Source organism: Oreochromis niloticus, linkage group LG18, assembly GCF_001858045.2.
Source record: "Oreochromis niloticus isolate F11D_XX linkage group LG18, O_niloticus_UMD_NMBU, whole genome shotgun sequence".
Classification (NCBI taxonomy): domain Eukaryota; kingdom Metazoa; phylum Chordata; class Actinopteri; order Cichliformes; family Cichlidae; genus Oreochromis; species Oreochromis niloticus.
Window position 1 is genome coordinate 21786262 of NC_031982.2, and position 27394 is coordinate 21813655.

Sequence of the window (27394 nt, forward strand, 5' to 3'; positions counted from 1 at the left end):
GGAAAACTGTTTGGACAGAGCCTCACAAATGGATAAAGTAAAGCTGTTGGTTATTTAAGATGTTCTTAAATAACCAAGTCAGTCAGCTGATCTAAACCCAACAGAGCATGCTTCTCACAAGCAAGCAGCAACTGATGGTGGCTGCTTTAAAGGCCTGGCAGAGCATTACAAGAGAATAATTACATGTGATGTACAAGGGTAAAAGGTGTGTGATTTCAATTTCTATCCAAGTATTAAAAACAATCCTTATATCCTTATATTAGTTTGTCCAGATCTTTGTAGGCTGTCAAAATGGGGGCCTATGCAAACATTTTTTCTGAAATTACTAAGTAGTTAATACAATCCTTTTTAAACCCCTTGAATTAAAACTAAAAGTCAGCACTTAAATCGCATTTTGAGTCTATTATTTAGTATTCTCTTTTGAAATGTACAAAGGTAAAATTTGTTTCTGTCCAAATACTTATGGACCTAATTTTGTTGGAAGTCAATTTTTATTGAGGTGAAATGAATGGTTAATGGGCAGAGAACAAGGCAGGAACCTTTGTTGATTTATTGGCTTCATTTATTCCACTGCAGTGGATTTCTAAACTCTTTAACTAAATGGTGCAGTTATGGTGGTAACTGGTTTGTAGTGTTTGTGGCTTTAAGCATAATCTGTAAAGGAATTTGGTAATGTTACCGTAGTATACAAGGAAAAAAGTAAATACAGTTTATTAGTACCTCTGTTTTACAAAAGACATTTCAACTCGCATATTGAAAACCGAACATGTCTGATTTTCCTGGAGCTGACCCAGTTAGAAGGTCAGATCAGACCCAACGAAGCTTGACTATTACAGCTTTTACTTTACAGAAAGTTTACTTCACAAAAAAAGTGAGAGCTCTCAACTTTTGTATATTTATATCAATTTTAATAGCAACAAGACACATTAGTGAGACCAAAAGAAAAAAAAAACACTTAAATACTTGACCATAAAACATGTTCTCAAGCCAATAAATGCTTTTGTAATCTACAAAATATGAGTTAGCCATGCATTAAGAGTTGTAAAAGCAAATGATAGAAATGCAGTGTAGTTCATTGAGCACACCCTGGACTTTGGTGTTTGATAAGGTTTCACAGTCTCAGCTCAGCTGTGGTAATAAAAGCTGCTGTCCAGTATTTCAGGTACAAACACTGGACTTACACTGTAACCTGGTTATGATGTTGAGATGTTTCTCTTTATTTGGACTCTTAACGTTTCTTTTGTCATCTTTGTTTAGATGTGAAACAAATATTTGCTCTGCTTTCAGGTATGTTTCTTCAATCTGAAATTGCTTGCAATATCTTTTTTGTACATCCTGAGCAAATAAGGGGTATAACAGTGAGGGAGAGCACTCATGAGTCATGCAAGCTATGACAAATTGTGCAATGTTTGCTGTAGTAGCTTTAAAATGTATGAATAAGAGTAATATAAATAAAATGCACGAATAAACATGTCTCCTTGATATCTTCTTGTAATGAAACTGTCTTCGCAGTATTGTTAGTCATCACCTTGTCTCGTCCTGATGAGGAATTTAACCGTAATTCTGGTGAATGTGTTCCTGCTGACCTCAACTGTGGCTTCAAGGAATTGTGGCGACGGCTCTGATGAGGAATTTTGTGGTACGTGGTCGTTCTACACAAGTTAAGCTGAAGCTGAAATTTATATTTTAGTGTCAGCTATTTAAAATTTACCAGACATTACTGGAGAAATTGTGCTGTCCTTGTCTCATGCACACGGTCAGCTTAACATGTGTTCAGTAACTCATGTGTCTGTTAAGATTTATAACTCTTTGACTACATCATGATCATTATTTTGTCCCTGTTGCAGTCTGTAAGAAATGTAAACACAATTAAAGCACAAATAAACAAATATATAAGCGATCATGTGTTCTACTTACTGTTCTACTTTGAAGTGACTTATTTTTGTTTTTGACATGAGTAAATTTGTTCATTAATTTACGCACACTGGTTGTGAGATGCTGTGTAAAAGCCTTTTCATTGCACTTTTAGTTTGTAGCTTTCAATGATAAATCCATAATTTGATATATCATCTAAAAGGCTCATGCGACTTTGAGGATCACTCCTGCGGTTGGAAAGATGTTAGTCAAACCTCTTATTCCTGGAGAAGGCAGATGGCAAACATTACCTTAATACCTGGACAGGACCATACCACAGGAAGTGCATGGGGTGATTAGTATAACTTCCTGTCATATTGTTGATGGCACATTTTAAAGTGGATTCACAAACAACTGAGATCCATTTTTTATTTGATTATGAGATTTAGTCTGTTAACACTGGATTTTTTTTTCTGATTGCCACAGGTCATGTCATGCATATAGATGGTAAGGAAGGAGGTGGTTTGTTTTCAGATGCTAATTTGGAATATTCTGTTGACCAGGGAGCTGCTCTGGGATGCCAGATTAGGTACTAAAAATTAATCATTAATATATGAGTCCCACAGCTGAGTCCCTGATTGATAGTGCATATCAGTACGCCCCGTGCCAGCAGTTATCTGTTTTTATGTAATCTGTCTGTTAATATGTTTCAGGTTTTGGTACCATATTTATGATCAAGAATCATCATCACTCCCATCAACATCAGCTCTTACAGTAAAAATGGTCAGAGACCACACTGAAACAGATTTACTGAAGATTTCTGGTGAAACAGATGGTTGGGAGAATGCCACAGCGTTAATTGGGAATCAGCCAGGAGGATACAAGGTTAGCAAAGCATCCTGTAGACTTTAACCTATACACACACAGATAGTAACAGTAAACATTTAATTAAGGTTACTATCTTTTTAGTTCCTCCTTCATATTATATTGATCTTTATCTGATCTTTAACTGTTTCCTGTTCTTCTGGAACACCTCTGCATCCGGGGGAACAATAAAGCATTTTAGGTTTTATTATTCTATTTAACTTTCTTTTTGATCAGTGGCTGAATGTTCTTGCCACATCTGCAGGTACACAGTCCACATTTTCAGTGTTTGTTTTTTTTTTCACTAAAAACCTCTTAACAACCTCAAGTCCTTGTGTCCAAAAAGGACAAGGCAAAACCATAGCACTCAGCATTACGAAGATGCTTTCTTGTAAATTAAAATACACATGATAATTTCAGGTGAACTTAAGCAAACATGCCAACCAGGTAAAATCTGAATGCTTTCCATTAATCAAAGAAACAAATGTATCAAAATTTAGATGTACATGAATGTCAGTGACCTAAAGTGTTATTAAAAAAAGAGGTTACAGTAATACTAGTTTTATCGCTGTTTGTTGTCAAACTCATATAGACCAAAGTAGTTGTCATTGTTAAAAATATGCCTTTAGATTACTAAATGAAAAGAATTAATCTATGCTTCTCATTTTGTCATGTATGGACCCAATAGACGTCTTTTCTACTTGTAAAAAATGTCAACATCCATCAGTTTTTTCAGCCATACTGGAACCTGTTTTAACCCAGTAGATGACATCAGGGTTTCATGGCAAGATGAAGCTGTCATGTTTTCATGTTTTTGGGTGTCTTCAAAGAAATGCAGTAATCAGTAAGGGTGAAAAAATAATTTCAAATTTTTGATTATGAATTTAATACTGAGGTCTTTTTCTTTTTGCAGCTGCTGTTTTCATTCAGTCTATCAATTTTGGAAAAACTGGATGTTATGTTGGATGATATCAACTTTGAATACTGTAAAGAGGGGGAAATCCCAGCTGGAGGTACAGATAACCTTTCATGTGACTTTGAAAAGGATACCTGTGCATGGTACCATGACTACAGAGCCAGTCTCTTGTGGGAAAAGAGTAAAGGTGGATATGATCGCCCAACTGGGAATGGTGAGTAGTATACTGAGCATTAACATACTTATTAACATACGTTTAATATTTTGGATCTTCCTGGGATACATGGATTGAAATATTGTGATTAATAAATAATATTAAATCCACCATGAAACTATATAGCAATACAGTTTAAATAAACTTTAAACAATCCAGAGTACTATGCATGGCCTCTGATATGTCCTTTAGGTCATGTGATCTTCTGTAGTATTAATAATGCAGTTATTACAAATTGCAGTAATTTCAAGTGAGTGTATAACTTGATTTTTCCATCTCACTCATCAACTTTGAAGGAAACTTCAAAGTTTATGAGATTGCTTTGAGTGTATCTCCTGTTGTGCTTTGTTTTTCTTCTACAGGCTACTACATGCTCATAGAAGCTAAAAGAAACCTAAACATCTCATCAGCAGCCAGACTCATCAGCTTTCCTCAACCTGCCGGTCAAGTGCTTTGTGTGAGTTTCTGGTACCACATATTTGGCAACAGCATTGGTACGTGAACCCCTGTCCATAACTGCACTTGGAGGCAAATTTCGTCTAAATGCACAGAGAGAAAACAATCTGTATTTTAATGAATTGAGATACATTAAATGTATTGCTGTTTTCTCATCATCAGGGTCACTCAAGTTTATTGCAAAGCATTCTGGTGAGCCAGAGACAGTTGTGTGGATGAGGAGTGGCACCCAAGGAAACAAATGGCATTATGCTGATCTTACCTTCAACAGCGACAAACCAATACAGGTATAACTGATGGTTTTGTTATTGCTATAGTTTGTTTGTTTGTCTGTTGGCAGAATCATTTTCAAGAAATACTACTGGAAAAATATTTTTTGCAACAAAATCTGATGTATACCTGTTTTCCAGTTTATGATAGAAGCTGTTATGGGAGGTGAACAAGGGAGCATAGCCATTGATGACGTAGTGGTGTTCAGCGGTGAAAATGGTTCTTGTCCACCAGAGAGAGAGTGCACCTTCCAGGGCTCCCTTTGTGGCCTGCTGCCTCACCCATCTGCAAACTTCAGCTGGGACCGGATCACCGGAGAGTCCCAACCAGCCAACTCTTCAGGCCCCAGAGTGGATCACACACTGGGGACAGATCAAGGTATGCAAATGTTTAGGATAACAATATACGGTTGATTTTCAAAGCCACCCATATTAAGTGTTTTGTGTTGTTGGAAGAAAACTCAGTGGATCAATTGAAGTGATATGATTCATCCTCTGGGGAGTATGAATGAATTACATTTCATCAAGGCCAAAGTCCACTTTATTCTCAGTATTTGTTGTTTCCTTTCCAATCTTGAAGTTTAAGGCAGGAATAGAGACGCAGTGCATGTGTTATGTACATTGGCACATGATACGTTTTCAGTAGAAATATTTTATCTTATTTGAAAGTACCTGCAATGTTTTTTTTGAGGATGACGCATTGTCACACATGATACATTTAGTGATTTAATAAACACTGTGCCTTTCCTTGCTAAGCAACCTGTGCACAAAGGTAAATATGCATGTCCTCAAAATAAAGCAGAATGTATGATAACGCCACATATTTTGTAGGTTATTACCTGAGCGCCCAATTGTGGAGCCATCCTGTGGGGTCCAGAGGTGCAATGACGAGCGCGGTGCTCGAGCCCACCCCTTCAAAAGGGGAATGCCTAATGTTCTGGTACTACATGGAGGGAAGTGGCGTGGGAGAGCTAAATGTGTATCTTCAAACCCTTGGCAGCCACGAAGATCCCGTCCAGCTCTGGACCAGAGCAGGTGATCAGGGGAAGCACTGGAGGCATGGAAGAGTGACACTTCTCAGTCCTCATAGCACATATCAGGTATGTACACATAAACGCAATGTTTTTTGGTTTTTATATCATTTTATATATTTTCTGTAATTTGTCTAATGATATAATATAAAATATATACTGTTTTGGTTTTTTTTCCTCCGGTACAATATTGTTACACTTCATCTAATACTTTATAGATCTATAAAGATTGCCACTGTCGATTAGCTGATGTCAAGAACCGATTAACTGATTTTTTTAGTTATGTTTTCTCCTGTATGGCTTTTTCCTTGTGTCTTTGTTTTTACTATTTTGATGCAATTTGTCAAAAGTAATTAAAAAATAGACATTAGCAGTACAGTTAATTTTTTATAGGTTATTTATTTCAAACATTTTATATATTTCAAGGATAACGAAACACTTAAAAAACACTTACTTTCATCATTTTAGCAAATATACTTTAAAGGATGTCATGTAAAAGACAAAGTTATGACACAACATTTGTGCTTTTGAATTCGAGGTGATTTTTGAGGCGATAGTTGGGGATGAACCAAGCAGAGATATTGCCATTGACGACCTCATAGTCCTGAATGATGCATGCCCTCCGACGGGTAAGTAGCCACTGTAGATTTCAGATAACATATCAATCATAGTGTTTATTTGTTCAATTGATTTGATTTGATTACACTGTGTGTATCCAGCTGTATAATGTGTCTGTGTGTTTCTTTGAAGGTTTTTGTGACTTTGAGAGGGACTTCTGTGGTTGGGTCAACAATCCTCCCCCAGAGTTTGGAGTCGAGTGGGATTGGCTCTCTAGCAAAAGTGATAACTCAATGATTCCACCCAGAGACCACACCACAGGATCTGCTTTAGGTAAGTTACATGTCACACATGTACTTTAACTACAGGCTCACTTCAATATCACTGTTATAGCATTTGCTCTATAAGTGAAGATATCCTTCAAATTCTTAGGCAATGTCAGAAGATGCCACTTTTTAAAAAATAAATATGTTTTTCAGGCCACTTTGCATTTTTCATGGCATCCGATTCTGATAAAGAAGAAATTGCCCAACTGGAGAGTGAATCAATGGCAGCTGTTGACCAAGCTTGTCTGGAGATGTGGCACCATGTTGGAACATGGCTGTCAAATAGTGAGTACAGTTTTTTTTACTTTATATTTAGCTTATTTTATTAACAATCTGCAAATATGTGGTGTAAACAACATAAGGTCTGGTTTTCTGCAGTCAAACATGAATAGTTATCAACTTTACAATAACTTAAAGACAAAAACTACCAACATTAATGTCAGTCACGCCATGTTAGTGTTAATTTCATGTTAAGTCCAATGCCAGTCATGAAAAAACTCAATCCAGATCTTAGTACAGTTGTCAACATTGGCATTGTAAGTGGAAAATTTCTTTCAACCTGTCAAAAGACCAGTGAATCTACTGTAGTAACATGTATCCATTAAGGAAAAAATGGGAATACAAAATAATAGCATCAATGTAACTACTTGCAGCCATAAATTGAAGTAGCAAAAGCATTTGTGTGCAAATTAGCATGGAGTTACATTCACTTACATTCATTAAAAAACCCAAACAAAAGTCTTATCATTAGTAGTGCTTTGTGTTAGACAAATAAATTGCTGTCTCTTGTTTTTATTACCTTATTTCCTTGTCATTGTGATCCATTCTCAGCCGTTATTTAAACCCCTAAATAAACTGTCATATGTTGATTATTGAGGCACGGATCCGATACAGACAAGTGAGGCAGGGCCATTTATTGAGGCTGAAGTTAAAGTCAAAAACAGCACACTGAAGTGGTTCAACCAACTCTAAGAAAAACAAAACTGAGAGGAAAGACTGTTTATACACATGAAGGGGTGGAAATACCAAAGTAACAAGTCACAGCTGCAGATAGTCAAGACAGCAGGGGAGGGAGCAAAACCCAAAACCAGGCACAGGAGTTAACTAATTAATAAAGTATAACCAATAATGAATGCAGAGACAAAGAAATGACTCCTCTGTTAAGCATCGCCTCAACAGAAGGGATACCACGGGAGAATGAAACAAAGGGAAACTAGTAAGGGAACTAATAAACTCCATAATTAAGAAACAAATAAAGGCTCCAAATACTAAAATAATAAAAAAAACTTTAAATAAATATACATAAATAGTAAACATAACTAAGAACCAAACAGAGAACCTCTAATAACAAACATAACATAAACAAAGAAATAACAGTTAATTATTCTCTTGATGACCCAGGGCCTTCAGCTATTACACTGACGGTGTTTGTCAATGAGGCTGCTGGACTGCGTGCTGTATGGAATACAAGTGGATATTCGAATAACACTTGGATCCGAGACAGGGTGGATTATAGCGCATCAGGCCCTCACCAGGTAAGAATTGTATCAATTTTGATGTTGATTTTCTCATGAAAATATTGACCAATGATAAATCAGCGCAGAGTTTTAAACTTCTATTGTTCTTTATCGCAGATTATTTTACAAGCAAGGTGTCCCGCCTCAACAGATGAAAGCTTTTCCCTGGATGACGTTCACATAATCAGGAACATGTCTTGTGATGACCTCATTCCAACCACTACACCATACCCAACCACCACCATGACCAGTGCTCCTGCCTCAGCCATGGACTGCACCTTTGAAGAAGGTAAAACTGCTAAATTTACCAGAAATTTAGCAGAAATAGCTTTATTTGTTAATAGTATGCTACAAAAGGAAATGCCATTCAAGTTCTTATGATTACTGGCATTAGAGCTTACAAATCATGGTCATGATAATGATGGCCATGGTATGCTCTAAGTACATACCTAAGCCCACATATGGACACAACTTAGCTCAATGAACAATAAAGAAATATAAATGAATTTACAATATTTGTTGGTATTATTGGTATCCCATCTCCCTCATGTCCAGTTCAAAACACCAGGCTTCATAACAGGACTTCACTAAGTATGCATTGGCTACATCCATCGCTATATATGATCTATAACATATATAGTTATATAAGTATAACTATATATGATCTATCTATAACATTTTAAAATATTATAGATATCTGTAACCACTCCTACATGCATTTTTCTTAATTTGGGTATGTCAATTTTGTCTTTCCTCCTCATGTACTTATATAGTGTTTTAATACTAATATTTATCTCTTGTAAAAACAGGTCTGTGTAACTGGGTCCAGGAGGCCAATCATGATTTGAACTGGACTCTCAGTATTGGACTTCCAGTTGATCGACCATGGGATGGACCTCAGTATGATCATACTGTTGGGAATAATGAAGGTATTCATTATTGACACTAATATAAGCAGAGAAGCAATGCATTTACAACAGAAGTCTAGTGACACACCTTAGCTGAAAAATAATGAACAATTTTGATACCCAATTATCTTTTGTCTTGTTTTTCTAGAAAAAGTCTTCTTTCTTTCTTTCTTCTTCTTTTTTTTGGCTGTTCCTTGTAGAGGTCGCTACAGTGGCTCATCTGCCTTCAACTCACCCTGTCCTTACCATGCTCATCTGTCACATCAACCTTCTGCATGTCATCCTTCACTACATCACTACTTCTCTTTCTGTTATTCTCCCGTTTAGAAGCTCCATATTCAACCCCCTTTGTTCAGTATATCCACTATCCATATTCTGCAAATGTCCAAATCATGTCAGCCTTGCCTCTCTAGCTTTTTCTCCAAGCTGATCAACCTGAGCAGCCCATCTGATGTACATATTTCTAATCTTGTGTATCACTCCCAGTGAAAATCTTGGTACCTTCAACTCAGCCTCTTGTCTTCTTGTCAGTACCACCATACATGATTACATCATACATCTCACAACCAACTTGTAAAGATTTCCTTTCTCTCTTGTTGGTATGCTTCTGTCACCTCTGACACCCATCTCCATCCACTCCACCCTGGTTATACAGTATTCTCCTTTTTTCACAACAGTCTGGCCTTTTATTCTCATCTTCATCTGTTTTTCCCCTCTCTACCAAGGTTTCTTTCTACTTATTAATGGATTTGGATCTAAGGATGATGAAAAAGCAGTCATCTCTGTTCCTGTCATTACTCGCACATCACCAATCTGTGTTGATTTCTGGTATCACATGCTTGGGCCTTCAGTGTCAAACCTGGATCTGCTGGTTCAAACAGTATGTAACCCTTTTAACACAACTGAACCTTCAGTTTCAGGCTGTGCTTTATATCATCTTCAGATTTCTTCACATTCCTTTACATAATTTTTTCTAGCAATCATCTGAACTCTTAGTTTGGACTCGTCGGGGAACGCAGAATCCAGAGTGGATGAATGCGAAAGTAACCCTCAGCATGAATGACATAGTACAGGTAAACCTCACCACGCCATAAAAATGTCAGTCAATTTTCAAGTTATTTTTTAGCTTCTGAATAGAAATGTCTCTAATTCAGAAACATTTAATGTAGCACTTTGGCAGCATTAAACTTTGCATCATCCTTAATTCACAGATTGTGTTTAGTGGTCAAAGAGACACCAGCAGTCAAGGATTCATTGCTATTGATGATGTTAAAGTTAGAGAGGGGGCCTGCAGTAATCACGGTATTTAAATATTAACTCAGTACTCCCAGTTATCAACAAATAATATATAAATCAATATCAAATAAATAAATAAAATAAACCTTGCAGCCTTTTTGTTTTAAACACCATTTAGATGTGTGCGGGTTTGACTCGGACTTGTGTGGCTTTGAGAATGATGTGAGTCATTTGGGTCGCTGGATTCGCAGAAAAGGAACAAAGCATCATGTGGATCACACATATGGAACTGAGAATGGTGAGTGCTGAACTGTGGCACAGTGGCACTGCACAATGTGGGATGAACAGAGCAGAGCAGTCATGGTCTCACTCCAACAAGACAATATTTATGCTGTTACTATAATGCTAATATATAGTCAGTCCTAAGTTTGTCCCTTGTTATCAACCTGTGGATCAGAGCTCTGCAATAATAAGTCACAATAAAAATGTGACTCATCATCTTGTAAAATAATTATCAAGATGGAATATGTTGTGTAATGTAACACATTGTTTTAATGTGAAAATACTGCGTAGTTTTAATATTCAATCCAATCATCTGTATTTGATGTGTTATATCTAATATTTCATACAACTCTATTTTTAAAGAAGATTCTGTTATTTGAAAGGCCTGCAGGATTATCAAGGTGTAGGCTCTTCTTTTAGCTAATCCTCTGCAGTGTTTGACGCCTTTTAGATGGCAGCTAAAGCTTAAACAGCTGTTACAGACAATATAATACAACACAATATTTTACCACTGAAGCAGGAATGTTATAAATTGCCATAAGTTGATTTTCACAATCAATCATAGGAGTTCAACAAATTCTCTGAAAGTAGCAGCATTGCTCTCTGCCTCAGATTTTAGTCATCGTTTCTCAGAAATGTCCCAGTCAACAGTCGTCTTTGCATTTTTGTCACAAAACAAATTTTGTTTTTTAGGTTTCTACATGATGGTAACATCAAATTCTACACAGGGTGAGATCGCTGAGCTGTTCACACCAGATTTACCTTCAGCTAAAGAAATGTGTGTTCGTTTCTGGTAAGTTCAAAGATCCATCACAGATTTACAATTCGAGGTTGAAGACTGGTACACATATTACTGTACATTTAATGTAAATGTACTATTTTTAGGTACTGGTTACCCACAGACTCCTCTAGCAACCTCGCTGTCCATATAAGACAAAGCGCAGAAGTTGGTGATGTCCTCTGGCAGCAGACTGGAGGGCTCTCTACAGGCTGGGAGATGGCAGAGGTCACGGTGTCATCGCCTACAAAATTTAATGTAAAAGCATTTGTTTTCTTTTCTGACAATCAGACAGTCTTATTCTTCCAGTATGTTTCATTTTGTATTTTTCGCTATCTTCTGTGGGAATTCTACCTAAAACAGCTGTGTTGCTTGATCAGGTGGTGTTTAAGGCTGTTCATGTGCCTGGCACGAATACCACAGTGAAAATTGATGACTTTTCTGTGAGGGACGGAGCCTGTAGTCCTGCGGGTAGCTGTGACTTTGAGTCTGGACAATGCACCTGGGTCAACATCCTCAAAGAAGATGGACATGACTGGGTGCTGGCCAGAGGAGGCTTCCACGGTCCACCAACAGACCATACCACTCAGACCCCGGAGGGTACGGCCTTAAACAAGGATTACTGAGTAAAGGTTTTAGCCACAAAAATGTGATATACAGGGAAAAAAACGAAATCAGCCAACAGTTCTTTTTGGTACATTTGGATAAAGATTTTTACATGTTGGGGTGGTTTTCCATTGTCTTGCAAGACTTGCTACAGGACTTATGAGGATTTATATTACCTCCATTGCATTTCAGTCTGATGATATCAGCTTTTTGAGCCTTTTAGGGGGATTTGCATGCACATTGTGCATATTTGTGCATATTAAATAAAACAACCAAGAAACCACTCTTGGTTTAGAAAGTATTTATTTTGACAGCTCAGTTTTCCATTTATATCCGCACTGGGATAGACAGTATTCAGACTTATTTAAAATACATTTAAATCCTTAAAACTGCACTGACCAACATTTTTTATTTGCTTACATATTTTATGTGTAATATTAAAGTGGTGACTCTTGGGATTCCCATCAGCTCTGCACTACTTAAATGTTACTAGTGTTACAGTTTAGGCTCACCCTTACTGCTCTTATCTGCCTTATAAATAGCTAAAGCTTAACACTCAGAAAGTCAACCAATGGTGTGGATTTCTGTTCCTAGTGAACATTTTGTCTTTGTTTGAAGTTTCAAAATGTGACAGATGGTGTGAATCATCTGAAAGTTAGTTAATTATAATAAAAAACTGCTGATGTTGCAACCTGATGGTGTTGCAACCTGATCTATGTGAACTGAAGTTAATGTTTAACTAACATAACATAGTTACTTAAAACGAACAACTTCTCTTTTTTATCCCTGACTTATGTCCTGTTGCTGACCTAACCTCCTCCCTGTCTACATGTAATGTTTCTAAATTCTAGATGCTCTCTATTTATAAAGTTCATATCTAAACCTTAACAACTGCATTAATATCCTTAGAAAATAATATATTTAATTTATTAACACTTATCTTGGTGTGCCCCAAGTTTGAATTATTAAAACAACGAAAGGCAGCAGCATTAAATATTAACTGTATTTATTTATTGTGTGAATTTTGTTTTCTTTTTGAATGGAGGTTGGTTCCTGTTGAGCTCGTCACCAAACCAAAGTCACAGCAGTGTTGCACAGGTAGTGTCTGAATGGATCCAACTTAAAGACACCACATCCTGTCTCACCTTATGGTACCACATGGACAACAGGTCAGCAAAAACAAGAGAGGGGCTTTGTCACCAAGTGCAATATCAGGATGCACTTTATCCCGTTTATCTTGTGTAGTTTCCTCACTGACTTCCTCAAGAAATGTGCACAAATGTCATTTAGTCATGAATCACCTGCTTTACTTTGTGCAAGACTGACAATATTCTGTGGCAGAGTTCAGTTTTTTCCAAAAAGAGTTGCACTACCAACAGTGAAACTAACAGCTTTTTAACCCTGTAGCAATAACAGAAAGATGCCATTATTAATTTTGGAAATGAAAAGTGTACATTTCGTGTTTTTGACAAGAATCTCTCTTTTTTTTCTCTCAACAAAAACATTTTTCCTGTTGTCCATCAGCGACTCCGGGACTTTGCAGGTGTTCATACGTTCATGGCCGTCAGAGGAGGATCTGATGTTCCACAGTAACAGCAGTGAGAGCCGCTGGAGAAAGTTCTCTCAGTCTGTAGAGACGTCCAAACCTTTCCAGGTATCCCAAACAGATTTAGCTGTTACATTAGAACCCAGGAATATTGTATAAATATTTACATGCTCTCTCAAAAACAGCTGCTGATCGAGGCAGAGACTAAGAGCAGAGGATTCATTGCTATTGATGACATTGGTCTCACACCAGGCCTCTGTCAAGGTACTGCTATTCTTTTTTTTGTTGCATTCCTTTTTTTCTTAGCAAAGCAAGTTACAGAAAATATTTTTTTTTCTTTTTGACACAGTTAATGAAACAGATTTGGGGTTTGCGGGTTGCTCGTTTGAGAATGGCACATGTAACTGGGAGGACATCAGTGTTGGCCAGTGTCGGTGGACAAGAGGAAGGAATGTTACTGGGAATACAGGACCGCCCGTGGACCACACTCTGGGCACTAATCTTGGCAAGGCCAAATACACACACTAAAGATATAATAATACAGTTACACCAAGTGTCAAATCAAACTGTCTCAGATTACTTTTCCTAAATCTCAGCCAGCTTTTGTCTTTTTGTACAATTTGTACAATCTTAACAACACTTGTATTTATGCAGTTTCACACTGAGATAAGTGTAGACAATCAGCAGAGTTTTAAGTAGGTTCTGATCTGATGCGTCCAGGTTGGTACATGGCAGTGGAACCTAACCGGGGTGATCAAATGAGCCCTGCTACCCTCCAGAGTCCCTCCATGAAACAGGCTAGCACCACCTGCATACTACACTTCTTCTACAACATGTATGGAGAGGGTATGTTTATAGGATGTATGTCTGCAGCAAATAAATAAATAAATAATACAATTAAAAAAAATGTATTCCAACCTTTGCAACAATCAATCAACAGATGCAGAAGAGCTGAATGTGCTACTGAAGGAGGGATCCAGGACCACCAGGCTGTGGTGGTTATCTGGTAACCACGGAGATTCATGGCAACACGGTGAAGTAACGATTGGCAGAATACCTCAGGACTTCACCATCCTGTTTGAGGCCTCCAGGACCTTCGATATGCCCGGATACATCGCTATTGATGATGTGGACTTCACCAACTGCAGCCTGCCTGGTAGGCTACCTCCTCTACCTGTGCGCTCTGATGTCCTCTTTATTTTTTTGTCCCTTTTGAAAATCACTTTTATTTTTTATCTTTTTAAAAATTATTATTAGAGCCACAGCCTCAGTGTCCTGAGGGTGTGTTCACATGCAACAACAGCGTGTGTGTGGACACCAACCATGTGTGTGACTTCAGCGATGATTGTGGAGACTGGTCTGATGAAAACAACTGTGGTGAGAAAAGAAAAATGCTCAGTGGAAGATTTTGTACTTGTACACTGAATTTTGTTTTCCTAAGAACTTTTTTTCCCTGTATTAGTTACATTTATTTTTTAAATTCTTCTTCTTCTTTCTTTATCTGCTAATCACGTAGAGGTACAAGGTGTGTTGGAGCGATGCAGCTTTGAACACAGTCTGTGTTCCTGGGCAGCGAGTGATGTGGACACATCCGGAGCTGAGTGGACGGATCACAAAGGAGAGGACGCCTGGCCCCACCACGGGCCTCACAGGGACCACACACAAAATTCTGATGCAGGTCTGAGAGTTAAAGACTGAATTATCTTTCCTTTGCATCAGTAATGCTGTGATTTCTTTTATTGTTTAAATCCCTCTTATCCAAACAGGTCACTACATTATACCTGGAACACACCTGACTGCAAGTGGCGAGACATCAGAGATTCTGTCCAAAACTTTATTGCCCAGCTTTAATTGCACTGTGAGTTTACTGTATGTAAATGAAAGTGTTGTTTACAGAAAGACACAACCTTGTTTTTTTAGGGTACTGACAAGTCATGTTACAAAGTTACATAAAAGCTAAAAGAAAATCACCAAAATGTCAAATGGGGAGAAAAAGCAGACAGTTAATAAGCTTTTAATATGCTGCAGTGGTTTCATTAATGCAGATAATAGTAATAGCTGATGGGGGCAAAATCTTGACAGATTGACAAACTGCAGGAGATAATAATAATAACCTTTGATGTATTTAATAGCATCTATTTGAAGCACTTATGGGGCACAGTACAAATAAAAACTGCTGAACACTTCTGTAATTATACTACAGTAATAACAATGCTTATCTACACATATTTTTATTACCTTTCTGATACTTATCTCGAGTAATTGCAGTAAAATATTAACTACTCCTGCAGGTTGCTGAGTCTACAAGACTTCTTTAGCAAATATCATCCTGTCATCAGCCCGTACTTTTTATGCTCACGCTACTGTTTCTTTCAGGTGAGATTCTTCTACTTCAGCCTGAATGATGCTTCAGGACGACTGACTGCACAGTCCAGGACTCTACGGTCCGGTAGTGACGACAGAGTTTTATGGATCAGGGAAGCATCACAAAGCTACAGCTGGCAGAGAGCCGAGGTTACGTTGTCCTCTGCGACCAGCAGCAAGGTTAGTGAGGACACAAGCAGTTAATTAAATGGCAGCCACTGCCTCATGTGTATAAATGCTGTTAGACATCAACTTAAATAATAGGCTTAAATCCCTGACGCTTACAGACATTATTGAAATTATAAGACCAAGAAGACTGTGGAGGCCTTTGCACAAAAATGAAAATATCTGTAGATGAATGAATACTTCTTATATGTACAGTATAATTATGCATTGTATCAGAGCTGCTCCCTAGCAGAATAATAGGTAAAAGGCCACAGTGTAATCTTTGTTTTATCCTCAGATTGTCTTTAGGTATGAGCTCGGCGATGGTCCCAGAGGTCTGGTTGCACTGGACGATGTATCTTTCTCCAGGGATTGTGTATTTGACCCCGACAACAGCGAGCTACCTGACCCGTCGTTCACCTCTGCCCCACCATCAACCTCTAACACACCCACTTCTCCACACTTGACCTCTACTGCCCCAGTAAACCCCTGTCAGGTAAGCTGCAGAATTTGGCTTTATGTCTGTGATAGCAAACTAAACATAAATCATTCCATTAAAAACAACTCTAAATACACAGTGGGTATTTGTCTCTTTTTTTTCTTGATGCAGGATAATGAGTTTTTTTGCTGGCAGTCACCAGGAAAAGTGTGTATTCTGGCTACCTTGCAATGTGATTATCATCCAGACTGCCCGCAGGGGGAAGACGAAGCTGGCTGTGGTGAGAGCGGCATATTGCATTCAGCGTTTCTAGCAAGAAGTTTGTCTTAACAAAAGTGTTATTATCAAAGTCGTGGCAAAAAAACTATTGAAAAAAGGCCATTTAATCACTGTTTTTCCTGAATGTGGCTAATTGGAAAGGACATTTAAAACAGTGATGCTGCCATAAAATACACTTCTGTAGTCCTCTAAATGCTAATGTTGCCAGTCCTTAAAAAAAAAAATCCTCCTTTGCAATGGTTAAAATGGTTTATACATCCCATTTTAAAGCCTGCATGTTGTGGTGCTGCTGAATTTCATTATGAGTAGTGTTATTGTGTGGATGCCCTAAAAGGGCTTCCACACTATTGAGTTCCTGTTTCTCTTTATTCTTTATTCCACTATTTACTAGTTGCTTCCGTATGTTTTTCGGCACTTAACTACTCCCACAGTTTTTATCCGATTTTCACCATTCAAATCTTAAAAAATTCTGCTCTTTCTGCTCTTTCCGGCTATGACTTTTGGTGCTCATAACTTCTATACTTTCTGAGATATTGAATTTTTTTTTTGCAATATTTTTTGCCCATTTCTGCCATATTATAGATGGCCTCACTGATTTTCCTTGCTGGGTTGACCTGTGTTTTACCTCAGTGAGATGAGCATCCGTTCTCAGACTGGGAGGCCGGGGTTCAAATCCCGCTTATGGCAAAATTTCTTTCAGTTAACAGTTAAACTTTTTTAACTCTTTTTAACACAAATTTCAGCTTTTTCACCCCTTTTCAGCAGAATTTTCAGTTTTTTCACCCCTTTTCAGCACAAATACCAGCTTTTTCAGCTGTTTTCAGCAAAAACCTCTTTTCAGCAGAATTCTGCTCATTGACCTCTTTTCAGCAGAAGTTCTGCTGATTGAACTCTTTTCAGCAGAATTTTCAGAATTTTCACTTCTTTTCAGCTCAAATTCTGCTTATTCACCTCTTCTGCAAAATTTTCAGCCTTTTCACCTCTTATTAGCACAAATCTCAGCTGTTTTCAGAAAAAACTTTTGAGGAGAAATTCTGCTGATTCATCTCTTTTCAGTGGAACTTTCTGCTTCTTTATCTCTTTTCAGCAGAAATTCTGCTCATTCACCTCTTTTCTGCAAAGTGTTCAGCCTTTTCACCTCTTATCAGCACAATTCTCAGCCGCTTCTGCTCATTTCAGCAAAATTGTCAGTCTCTCCACCTTTTCGTTGTGAGAGTGACTTTGGCTCAGTGAGATGAGTAGCTACCTTGAGACCAGGAGGGCCAGGTTCGAATCCTGCTCAGGGCTATGTTTTTTTCACCACCATGCAACATTTCATCTTTTTCAGCTTTTCAGCAGACAGCTTCAGCATTAAGGCATCCACACAGCATTTTCGCAGGAAATGCAAATTTTTCTAGTTACATTTTGTCTCCTCTTGACAAAGTAAATATGTTCCAGTAAATATTACCAAACAGTATTATGAAATTTCACTCTTACTTACAGTGTTTATCCACTGTATAAAGATAGTTTTATTCTCAGGCTTTTTTTATGCCAAATATTCATTTTTTAAGCCGTGCTGTGTAAAAAAGAAGCACTGTAATAGTTGGGAAAGTTTTCATAAGAGCAATAAATCACACACAGATGGACTCTGCATAGAAGTGAGTTGCACATTTATCCCCAAACAGGTCATGTGCTAGTTCAGCGCCAATGAAAGAAGAAAATTAACTCCTTGCACAGTTATGCAGTGTTGTGATTTGCAACACTTGATGACAATTTCAGTGCTTTGGCATAACCCCAAAGGGGCTGTTTGTGCTAGAAAATCCTCCAATGTGGTTTAATTAAAACAAAGAAGAGTGGCTCATATTCCTCCACAGCAATGTGAAAGATTCATTGCCAGTTATCACAAACCCTTCGCTGCCAAGGGTGGTGACTACAGTTATCAGGTTTAAGGGGTGATTACTTTTCACATATGGGAGACTGGTAGGTTTGGATAGCTTTTTTTTACCTCTTTTGTGCCTTGAACAGGAGAAAACTGGATCAGTTATGCTCTTCTTTCTTTTGAGGCTTGTTTTTTTGGGCCCAGCACCTGTTTTTTCTTTGGCCGTGATCACCATGAATATTGTGACTGTTTTATCAGCAGAAATTCTTTTGACTGACGCACCTGCATACAACACAAAATCTTTTATAAGTGGTTTACTTCTCTCGAGCGAGTGATTTCTACAGCAGTGTTACATCCTGATTTGAACCCTTCAGGTCCGTGCACGTTTGAGAATGATCAGTGCCGATGGACTGATGTTAGCGATGGACAGAGCAAGTGGCAGAGGCAGCGAGCCAGTAACAACACTGAGCCACCCACTGATCACACTACAGACACAGGTGGCTGTTATTGAGCAGTTCATTGATGTTATTGTCATAGCTTCACTTCACAGCGTGTTTAATCACCAGGTGTCTGTTATTCTCAGGCTACTACATGAGAGTTAATTTCAGTAAGGGGTCTACACAGAGTGAAGCTCAACTCGAGAGTCCCTCACTGTCTCCTTCGTCCCCCTACTGCCAGATTCGGTAAGCAGTGATGCGCAGACAAATGATCGTGTAAAATCTATTTATTTTGATGGATATATTCGATGGATATGTCTGTGTATGAATTGCTCAATGCTTCAAAGCTCCCCTCCCCTCTTTCTACCATGTAAGTGTCTTCCCAATCCAACGCTCTCTCTGCTTCTTCCTTCCTTCTTTCCTACACACAGGTTTCACTTCCACATCAGTGCAGAGAGTGCTGGGTCACTCAGAGTGCTTATGCAGCAAGCTGGAGGGAGTGAAGCAATCTTGTGGTCACGTAGTCACAGCACCGTCTCTCATTGGAGCCTGGAGCATCTGCCTCTTGGCCTGCACCAGCAGCCTTATAAGGTGTTTGATTTTGCCTCCTCTCAACAATGAAAAATGTACACGGGAAGTCATGAGAACAAATGAGTTTCATATAATAATAAATACTAATCATTAAAAGGTGTCTGACCATTTTTTGTCCCCAGGTTTTGTTCAGTGGTGTGAATAATGCAGCTGCTACTCAAGACCATGTTGTTGCTGTGGATGATATCTCTTTTCTAAACTGTGAAAAATCCTACCAACCGCCAGGTACATAAAAGTTAATTCAAAGTGACTGTTAGTGAATATATGACATGAGAGGTAGGGGAATGAGTGTGGTGCATGTATCATTTTATATCCATTTTTGTGCCATGTTCAGACATCCAGGGTTATTTCTATTTTTCTTCCCTTCTCAGCTCTGGCGTCCTTTGGCTGTTCTTTTGAAGATGGTCTGTGTGCTTGGGTTCAGGGGGCTGAGGATCAGCTGGACTGGCTTAGCGGGACAGGTCCTACTCAAACCTCTAACACCGGGCCTGCAGGAGACCACACCAGCAGCAAAGGTCCTTTTACCTCATGCTAAATTTTCATTACACTAACATTTTTACAATAATAGCAAGTCACAATATGGTATTGTTATATATTTATGGACTACCAATTGCCTTGTGTCCTTTAAGGCTGGCCTTTGTAACCTTTGCTGAGCAGCAGCCACTGTAACCATTAATGCAAATTGACTGTTGACATTATGACAAGTAGAACTGAGTGAACATGACAGAAAGTAGACTGAGTAATGTCCATCACAAAATCACAAAATGGCAAAATGCACATAGAAGACAAATCCAGGCTGTCAGAGTAAGACTAACTGCAGGACGGTGCATCTTAATTCCACAGTTAAAGCTTGAAATTGATTAACTGGGGAGTTTTCATAAACTATTATAAACATTAGCTTGGTTTTTGGGACTATATAACCAAAAAGAAAGAGTATTGTATTGCTTGAAGCAGTGGCATGCTTACATAAAATTATAGTCTTACAAAATGTCTATTTCTTTTTACCTTTAGCATTTCTCAATTTTGGTTTCTAAAATTCTCTCTTTAAACTTTTTATGACTCTAAAATGACACAATGTGAAAGTGGAGCATCACTCCTCACATGCCACATATGCAAGCTGAGGACATAAGTTGCAAATTTATTTTTACTAAAACCTTGAAGTTGTCTTGTTTTTGTTTCACAGGGAAATACCTTTACATCGAGAGTTCCTCACCGAGCATCAAGGGTGATTCAGCCCAGCTGAAGTCTTCACTGCTTCCACCTGCTGGTGAAAAAGGATACTGTTTGTCATTTTGGTACCACATGTTTGGAGCCACTGTGGGTTCCCTCAAAATGTTCCTGCAAACATCTGATCCCTTAGAGAAAACCCTGGTAAAAATATGCATGAAATTAGTCATTTTCTCAATTTGTTTTATATCCAGTGAACGCCAAAAAAGATGGCAGAAGCCTTAAGAAGGCCACTTAGGGTTTTTTTTTTTTTATTGTTAGTCATTCCGTTTTAGTCTGGACACGTTACTTCCCTTTACTGCAGGAAAAAAAGGAAAAAAAACGTCTGTGTGGCCGATTGAGAAATATTTGCGGCTGTTTCCACTGTGTTTTTCTCTGTGTTATTATACTTTTCACATTGTTGTGAAATGCTCATTGCAAAATCACATTAATGCATGGCATAATGAATGCAAGATGCACACTTTCAGTGCATAACACTGTGTTGCAAAAATCCTCCTCACATCCTCATTGAGTGAATCAGCATCCTGTCTTTCCTGTAGGTGTGGCAAAAATCAGGAAACCAAGGAGATGAGTGGCTGCAGGTTCAGAGCCATGTGATCCTGCAGAAAGTCCACCAGGTTGTTCTGGAGGCAGCAGTGGGGGGAGAGGCTGGAGACATAGCCATCGATGACATCTCCTTGAGTCTGGGAGCATGTCCTGTTTCTGGTAATGGAGCTAAAAATGATTAAAAAAAATTCCAAGCAATCACATTAATGTCTGTAATTTGCTATTTTTGCTACACATTTTGAGTAATTATTATGTTTCCTTTCCAGCATACTAGCTGTATAGATCAAGTAAAATGTTGAGTGGGGGAGTAATAGTCATTTTGCAAGTATTCGTTTTAAAAATGATGCAATAAGTGTATAAAAACATACCAGGTACTTCAGGTGGGCATTTCAAGTTGCCCTGCCTCACACTCTCCTCTCCTCATATACCAAAACAAGCCCTCCCAAATTTGTGAGGAAGCTGCCAAATTTCTATTTCTTCCTCTGTCGGCTAATGCCCTGCATCTCTCTCTGATGTTTCAAACTTCCATCATCCCAACATCCACCCCTTGGCTCCAAAGAGATGTTTACTTAAGCTTAGACTCTAATTGCATTCATTTGCTCTATTAGATTCCAAACAGGAGCTCTCTGACCAAAACATATCATTGTTAAGCAGCTCACTGAAACTGCAGCTGAAAGTAGTCTTATCCAATGCACAGGGAGCACATATAGCTTACAAGTAGACAGTAATGTAATTAACTGCAACAGATATTCCAGTATTAATCAAGAACTATCATGTCTAATGTCCCCAGATTAAGTTAAAATGTAATAATGTTGTACAGATTTGTGTGACTTTGAGCACGGGAGCTGTAACTGGCAGCAGCAAGCAGCCGGTGATTCTGAGTGGATCAGACATCAGGGATATACTCACAACCCTTACACAGGACCAGAGAGCGACCACACCACCAGCACACCTACAGGTCACTACTTCTACCTGCCTTCATCGTCTACTGACCGAGCTGGCCAGAAAGCTGCAATGTTTTCACCGCTGTACCCAGCAGGTGAGAGACTCACCGGTATTATTATTTAATGCAGACGGGGGCCTGCGTTCAAACAGGGCCAAAACAGTTCAGAGGATTCAGATGTGTTTTTTTGTCCTTCAGACAAAGGATCTTGCGTGCAGCTGTGGTACCACATGTATGGCAAAGGAATGGGGACGTTAAATGTTTACCAGCAAAGTGAAGACGGGAAGGAAGCTCTGATTTTCTCTCAGACAGGAGACCAGGGCCTTCTGTGGAGGTTTGCTCAGGCTTCTCTTCTGCCTCAGCTTCATCCTTACAGAGTGAGTCGCAAAGATCCATCCAAACTAGTGAACAGAGTAATTTAAGTCGTCCTTGATTTAGTCCAGTGAGAAAATTAGTTTTGTGTATTCAACACATACAGAAACAGAGGGCAGCGCTCCAACTGTAAACCAGTGCCTTGATCAGAGGCACAAAAACAGTTACATGAATGACACGTGTGAACAAATAGATGCACAGACAATAATTAAGCAAAGTAAAAGTACAGTGTCTAAATACATTTTTAATTTTTCACACTCAAATTTTTGGGAATATATTTATTTTAGTTGTTTTTATTCTTTATTTTTTTCAACAGCTTTGTTTACTGGTAAAAACAACTTAGCTTCAGTAACTGAATTATTTAAAAAAGTATCAAGTTTGCACAGGATATATATAAAAGTCAATATAACCAGCTCAAAGTATGCTGTAAAAAATATTTAAATGAGCTCCACCTTATCCTGATATACACCATACTTAATGCTTGTCTGTTAATTCAGTAGCTATAAAATATTAGCACATTTAAATACAGGTTTAACCCTGCCGTGGATCATTATGTCCCCATAATCAGTATTATTACTCGCTACTGAGGTTGTTCTTTTTTTTTGCTTGTTTTTTTGATGACACTGTACATTCACTTCCACTACATTGTGGTATTGTTACGCAAGTAAACTCTGGGAGTGTTTTTTTCATTACTACCACTGTATATATTTGTAAGCCATTTCCTTTATGTTGTTTTGATACGCTGCTTAATTTGACTGTGTTTAAACACCATCTGTAAATATTCAAAATAATGTAAGAGGTGTTATATTTTCATTTAATCTTTGTGTTGTGTAGTAAAAAAACTGTTTCTTGTAAAATTGAGTTGTACACATGCACTAATTGTTCCCAGAAAAGTACAGTTTCCTGGTAATAATGTGGTGAAGAAGAGTAATTTACAAAAAACAGAAGACCAATATTTCAAAACCTGACCACATTAAACTGCATAAGCACATATTACTGTGAGAGTTTATTTTCTTGGGCAGACAAAAATTGTGGCACATTAATTGGTACCAGTACTTTGAGTGTACAACAGTGCAGTGTCACGCAAATGATACAAAAATGTAAAATAACACTAAAATAACTCTTCCACTAAGATTTTTTAAAATCCGGTGCTTTTTGTCTCAGATTGTGGTGGAAGGTGTGAAGGTTGGCCCTACACAGGAGGGGGACATGGCTATTGATGATGTACAGCTGACTGATGATCAGTGTCCTCCTCGTGGATTTTGTGACTTTGAGAACACGATGTGTAGCTGGAGCAACCTGGGTGAAGGAGTCGACCAGGGAGAGTGGCTCCGTGGCAGTGGTGGTTCCCCAAACCCACATACAGGACCCAGTGTGGATCACACTACTAATTCCACACAAGGTAGTAACTATACCGGATAGAGATATAAAGTAGACTTTACAGATGCATAAAAAACACAATTGCCACGAGTTCAGTTATACAGCACGAGTGACTCAAACAGCATTCATAAAGAATCATTGTGGGAATAAAGCACTTTACAATTATTGGCTCATGAGAAATAGCAAATGAGCACTGACTGTTTGAACTTTCATGCATGAAACACTTGGCTTAATGCCTAATGCAGAAGTAAGCTGTAAACCACATGACAAAACTGTTAGCAAGAGGTCACTTTTTACACAAGCAGCAAATATAGAGCTACATTTATTCAATGTGTGCATTAACCTGATGTTCTTGAGTCCAACATTCACTTTTATTTTATGTCTCTTTTGGGTCTCCCCTGCTCCTGGAGGAACCTGGAGGAGTTCTTAGTTGCCTGAGTCTATGATAGTCTCCAGATATATAAATAGATTAATTAGATTAATTCTAAATAGAATATAAATATTAATTGTAGCAGTTTTATTCACCAATAAGGTTCCGCATAGAGACATAATTGATTATATAGAATAATTTGTCATCGGTAGACTGTGTTTGGGTACAAATACATAAACCTTATTATAGGTACAATTGGAAAAAAGGTATCAGTTGTAGTCAGCAAGTCCACCATGTCCAACACTATGGCCTAAAGGAAGTATACCATCTGATAAGATAAGATAAGATAAGATAAGATAAGATAAGATAAGAACTTTATTTATCCTGAGGGAAATTCTTTTGTCGTTCATTCTTTTGATATGCATGCTTGTTTGAAATCACACTGTTTTTTATGACACTGGCTGCTGTTATTAATCTGAATGTGCTTGCTGTGTTTCCATCAGGTCACTATGTTTACGTGGACAGTTTTGTGGGTGAGTGGGGAGACTCATCCTTCCTGGTCAGTGATGTTTTACAGCCCTCCACACGAGGGCACTGTCTCACATTCTGGTACCACATGTATGGAAACCATGTTGGGACTCTCCGTGTCTATATAAATAACTGGTAAATACTTCTGTCTGAAGATCATCAATATTAAACAATATTATTATACTAATGAAATTTTCTGCATTACATAATGTCGTCCTGTCTTGCAGGAAAATGCAGGCTGGTGGTGATGAAGTGGGCCTATTGAAGTGGACTGAAACAGGAAACAAGGGAGAAAAGTGGCAGATGGCGAATGTGTCTGTCACACATGATGAAGCATTCTGGGTATTAATGAGCTTGTGATAAGTTTCATGTGGAGAAATACATGAAATATAAAAGTGAAAAATGAAATGTTGATTTTATATTGCAGCAGATTAAATTACAGATTACTTACCATTTACAGTTGTAATATTATATTCTTATGGTATATATTTAAAATTATGACTTATTCAGTTTCATCTCATTCAGCATCACGACGTGGATGTGTGCACTGCTTTTGTCGTTACCAGACGATGAACATTTCATGACCTGATTGTTCCTCGTGTTTTAACTTTGCTCTTTGATGCATAACAGTTCTTCTCAGTTGGTTCTTCATAATATTTAATGATAATTTCACTTATGGATGTTGTGCTTATCTTGCATGATCAAAATTAGTAAACTGATTTTGATGCAATGGTCAGATTGTCCATAGACACAAAATGTTAATGCAAGTCAATTATGCAGAGAAGGTCTGACAACACTTCATGAACCTCAGCATTAACAAAACACTGAAATATTAAACTAACAGCAGCACTTAAGAGATTATGTATTTGTATGGGTTTACTGAGGATTTATATAATTTGTGCCTGAGTGTTTCACTTTTTATCAAAGCCTTCATTGTCTGGGGATTGTGACAGATGTCAGGAGCAAGCGTTTGAAGTTATAGGCGATGGCATACATGCTGTAAATGCACTTGTATTTATGGGCTTTAAGACTTTATTTACATTTAGATAACAGATTGTTTGTCATTACAGCAGTTCTGTTAAACCTACGACTCACTGACTTCATTCACTTCATTCCCTTTAATTTAACCAGTCTGGATCATAATTTTGTGTTTGCATGGAAGTAATTTTATTCTTCTTATGTGATTTGTACACAGCTGCGCGAGCTGAGAGGTGGGCAGCAGTATATATTTGACAGCTACGTTACCTCGCTACAGTCTGCTTCATGTTTTTTTTTAGATATATATATAACCTTTAAACTTCTCTCTCTTTCCTTCGCCACAGTTTGTGTTTGTGTATCAGCGAGGCAGGACCGCAGGTGGGGACGTTGCTCTTGATGACATCACCATCGTCCCAGGCAGCTGCTACACAGAGCCTCCCATTGATCACTCTGATAATAAGGGTAACTGGAAGCCTCCGGAGGATACTTCATAAATACGTGTTACTATTTTTTTCATAGAAAACTAGAAGGAAATAATTTCTTGTACTGTAGAATAATGCTTTTCTTGTGTAAAAATGGACAAATTATTTGTGGGTTTACATATTATCCCCAGTCACCATAGCAAAACACCTACTTGCATTAATATTTGGGACAGACACAGTCTCTTTTTTTTCTTTTGCACTTTATAACACAGACTGCCAAGTAAGGTTTACTCCCATTTGTTCAAATCAAGATACTTTAAATTGGTCATGAATATTTATCATTTGATTTTGGCAGCTTGAAATTAATTTTGAAAACAAATCAAACACGACTAAATACTGAAAATGGATACATGTGATATTTATATATGTCTAGGTTGTTTACCTCCACAGGACAGTGTGAATTTGACTGAACAATGACTACACAGTGCTGCTCATTTATGTGCTTTTATCTGCCTTCACTGATAAGAAGAACATTTTTGAATAATCTCAGCTTCATCTTTCAGAAAGTGAAATATTGGAAAAACAATAATCTGTTTGAATGTGCATTCATCATGGTTCTCTTCGTGTGCAGGTATGATTGTCGGCCTTGCAGTTGGGCTAATTGTTCTTGCTGGGATCATCATCTTCATCATCCTTGTTATGCTGAACCAAAATCATAATAAAATGTAAATTTAACAACAGCGATTAGGGATTCAATATCAGCTGCACAATAATGATGAATGCTCATTTTTGATGTTCAGTAACATTTGCGCTTTGTCGTCAGGAATCAGCAGTTATTTGTGAACGATGATGCGATTAACCAGAACTCAGTGTTTGACCTGTATGACTGCAGAATAGACGTAAGTAACCATGATGTGGTAACAGGAAACCTGGTTTTATATCAGATTTATTTAAATATGTTTCTTTTCAGGGCACGCAACATAGCACTGAATCTGACTTCTCCTTCTTTAACAAGATTTATGATCCATCGCCGCAAGCAAGGGAGGCCGCCACTTCATCGACTGATGCTTAGACCAGATGTTTTTCTGTCAAAATAAATAAAATAAGTAAAATCTAAATGATTTTCTTTTTATT

General features: G+C 38.0%; 1 protein-coding gene across 1 annotated transcript; it reads left to right on the forward strand.

Annotated features, from left to right (window-relative positions):
• Window positions 1-1176: 1176 nt before the first annotated feature.
• si:ch211-106h4.4 (MAM and LDL-receptor class A domain-containing protein 1) lies at window positions 1177-27378 on the forward strand. Its single transcript, XM_005476533.3, has 51 exons — window positions 1177-1287; window positions 1513-1639; window positions 2078-2206; window positions 2341-2443; window positions 2568-2739; window positions 3632-3848; window positions 4211-4342; window positions 4467-4591; window positions 4715-4952; window positions 5405-5673; window positions 6143-6233; window positions 6355-6495; window positions 6642-6773; window positions 7890-8023; window positions 8123-8294; window positions 8815-8934; window positions 9639-9793; window positions 9891-9986; window positions 10125-10215; window positions 10328-10447; window positions 11125-11224; window positions 11317-11467; window positions 11590-11809; window positions 12861-12984; window positions 13340-13469; window positions 13547-13625; window positions 13711-13866; window positions 14082-14207; window positions 14302-14517; window positions 14619-14738; window positions 14878-15039; window positions 15128-15219; window positions 15738-15905; window positions 16189-16386; window positions 16501-16609; window positions 18841-18963; window positions 19050-19149; window positions 19335-19494; window positions 19617-19719; window positions 19866-20009; window positions 20678-20865; window positions 21261-21426; window positions 22088-22306; window positions 22409-22587; window positions 23747-23984; window positions 24836-24995; window positions 25088-25202; window positions 26183-26300; window positions 26892-26985; window positions 27084-27159; window positions 27231-27378. Exons 2-51 carry the CDS (start codon window positions 1543-1545, stop codon window positions 27330-27332), a joined length of 7170 nt encoding a protein of 2389 aa, XP_005476590.2. The 5' UTR covers window positions 1177-1287; window positions 1513-1542; the 3' UTR covers window positions 27333-27378.
• The last annotated feature ends 16 nt before the right edge of the window (window positions 27379-27394 follow it).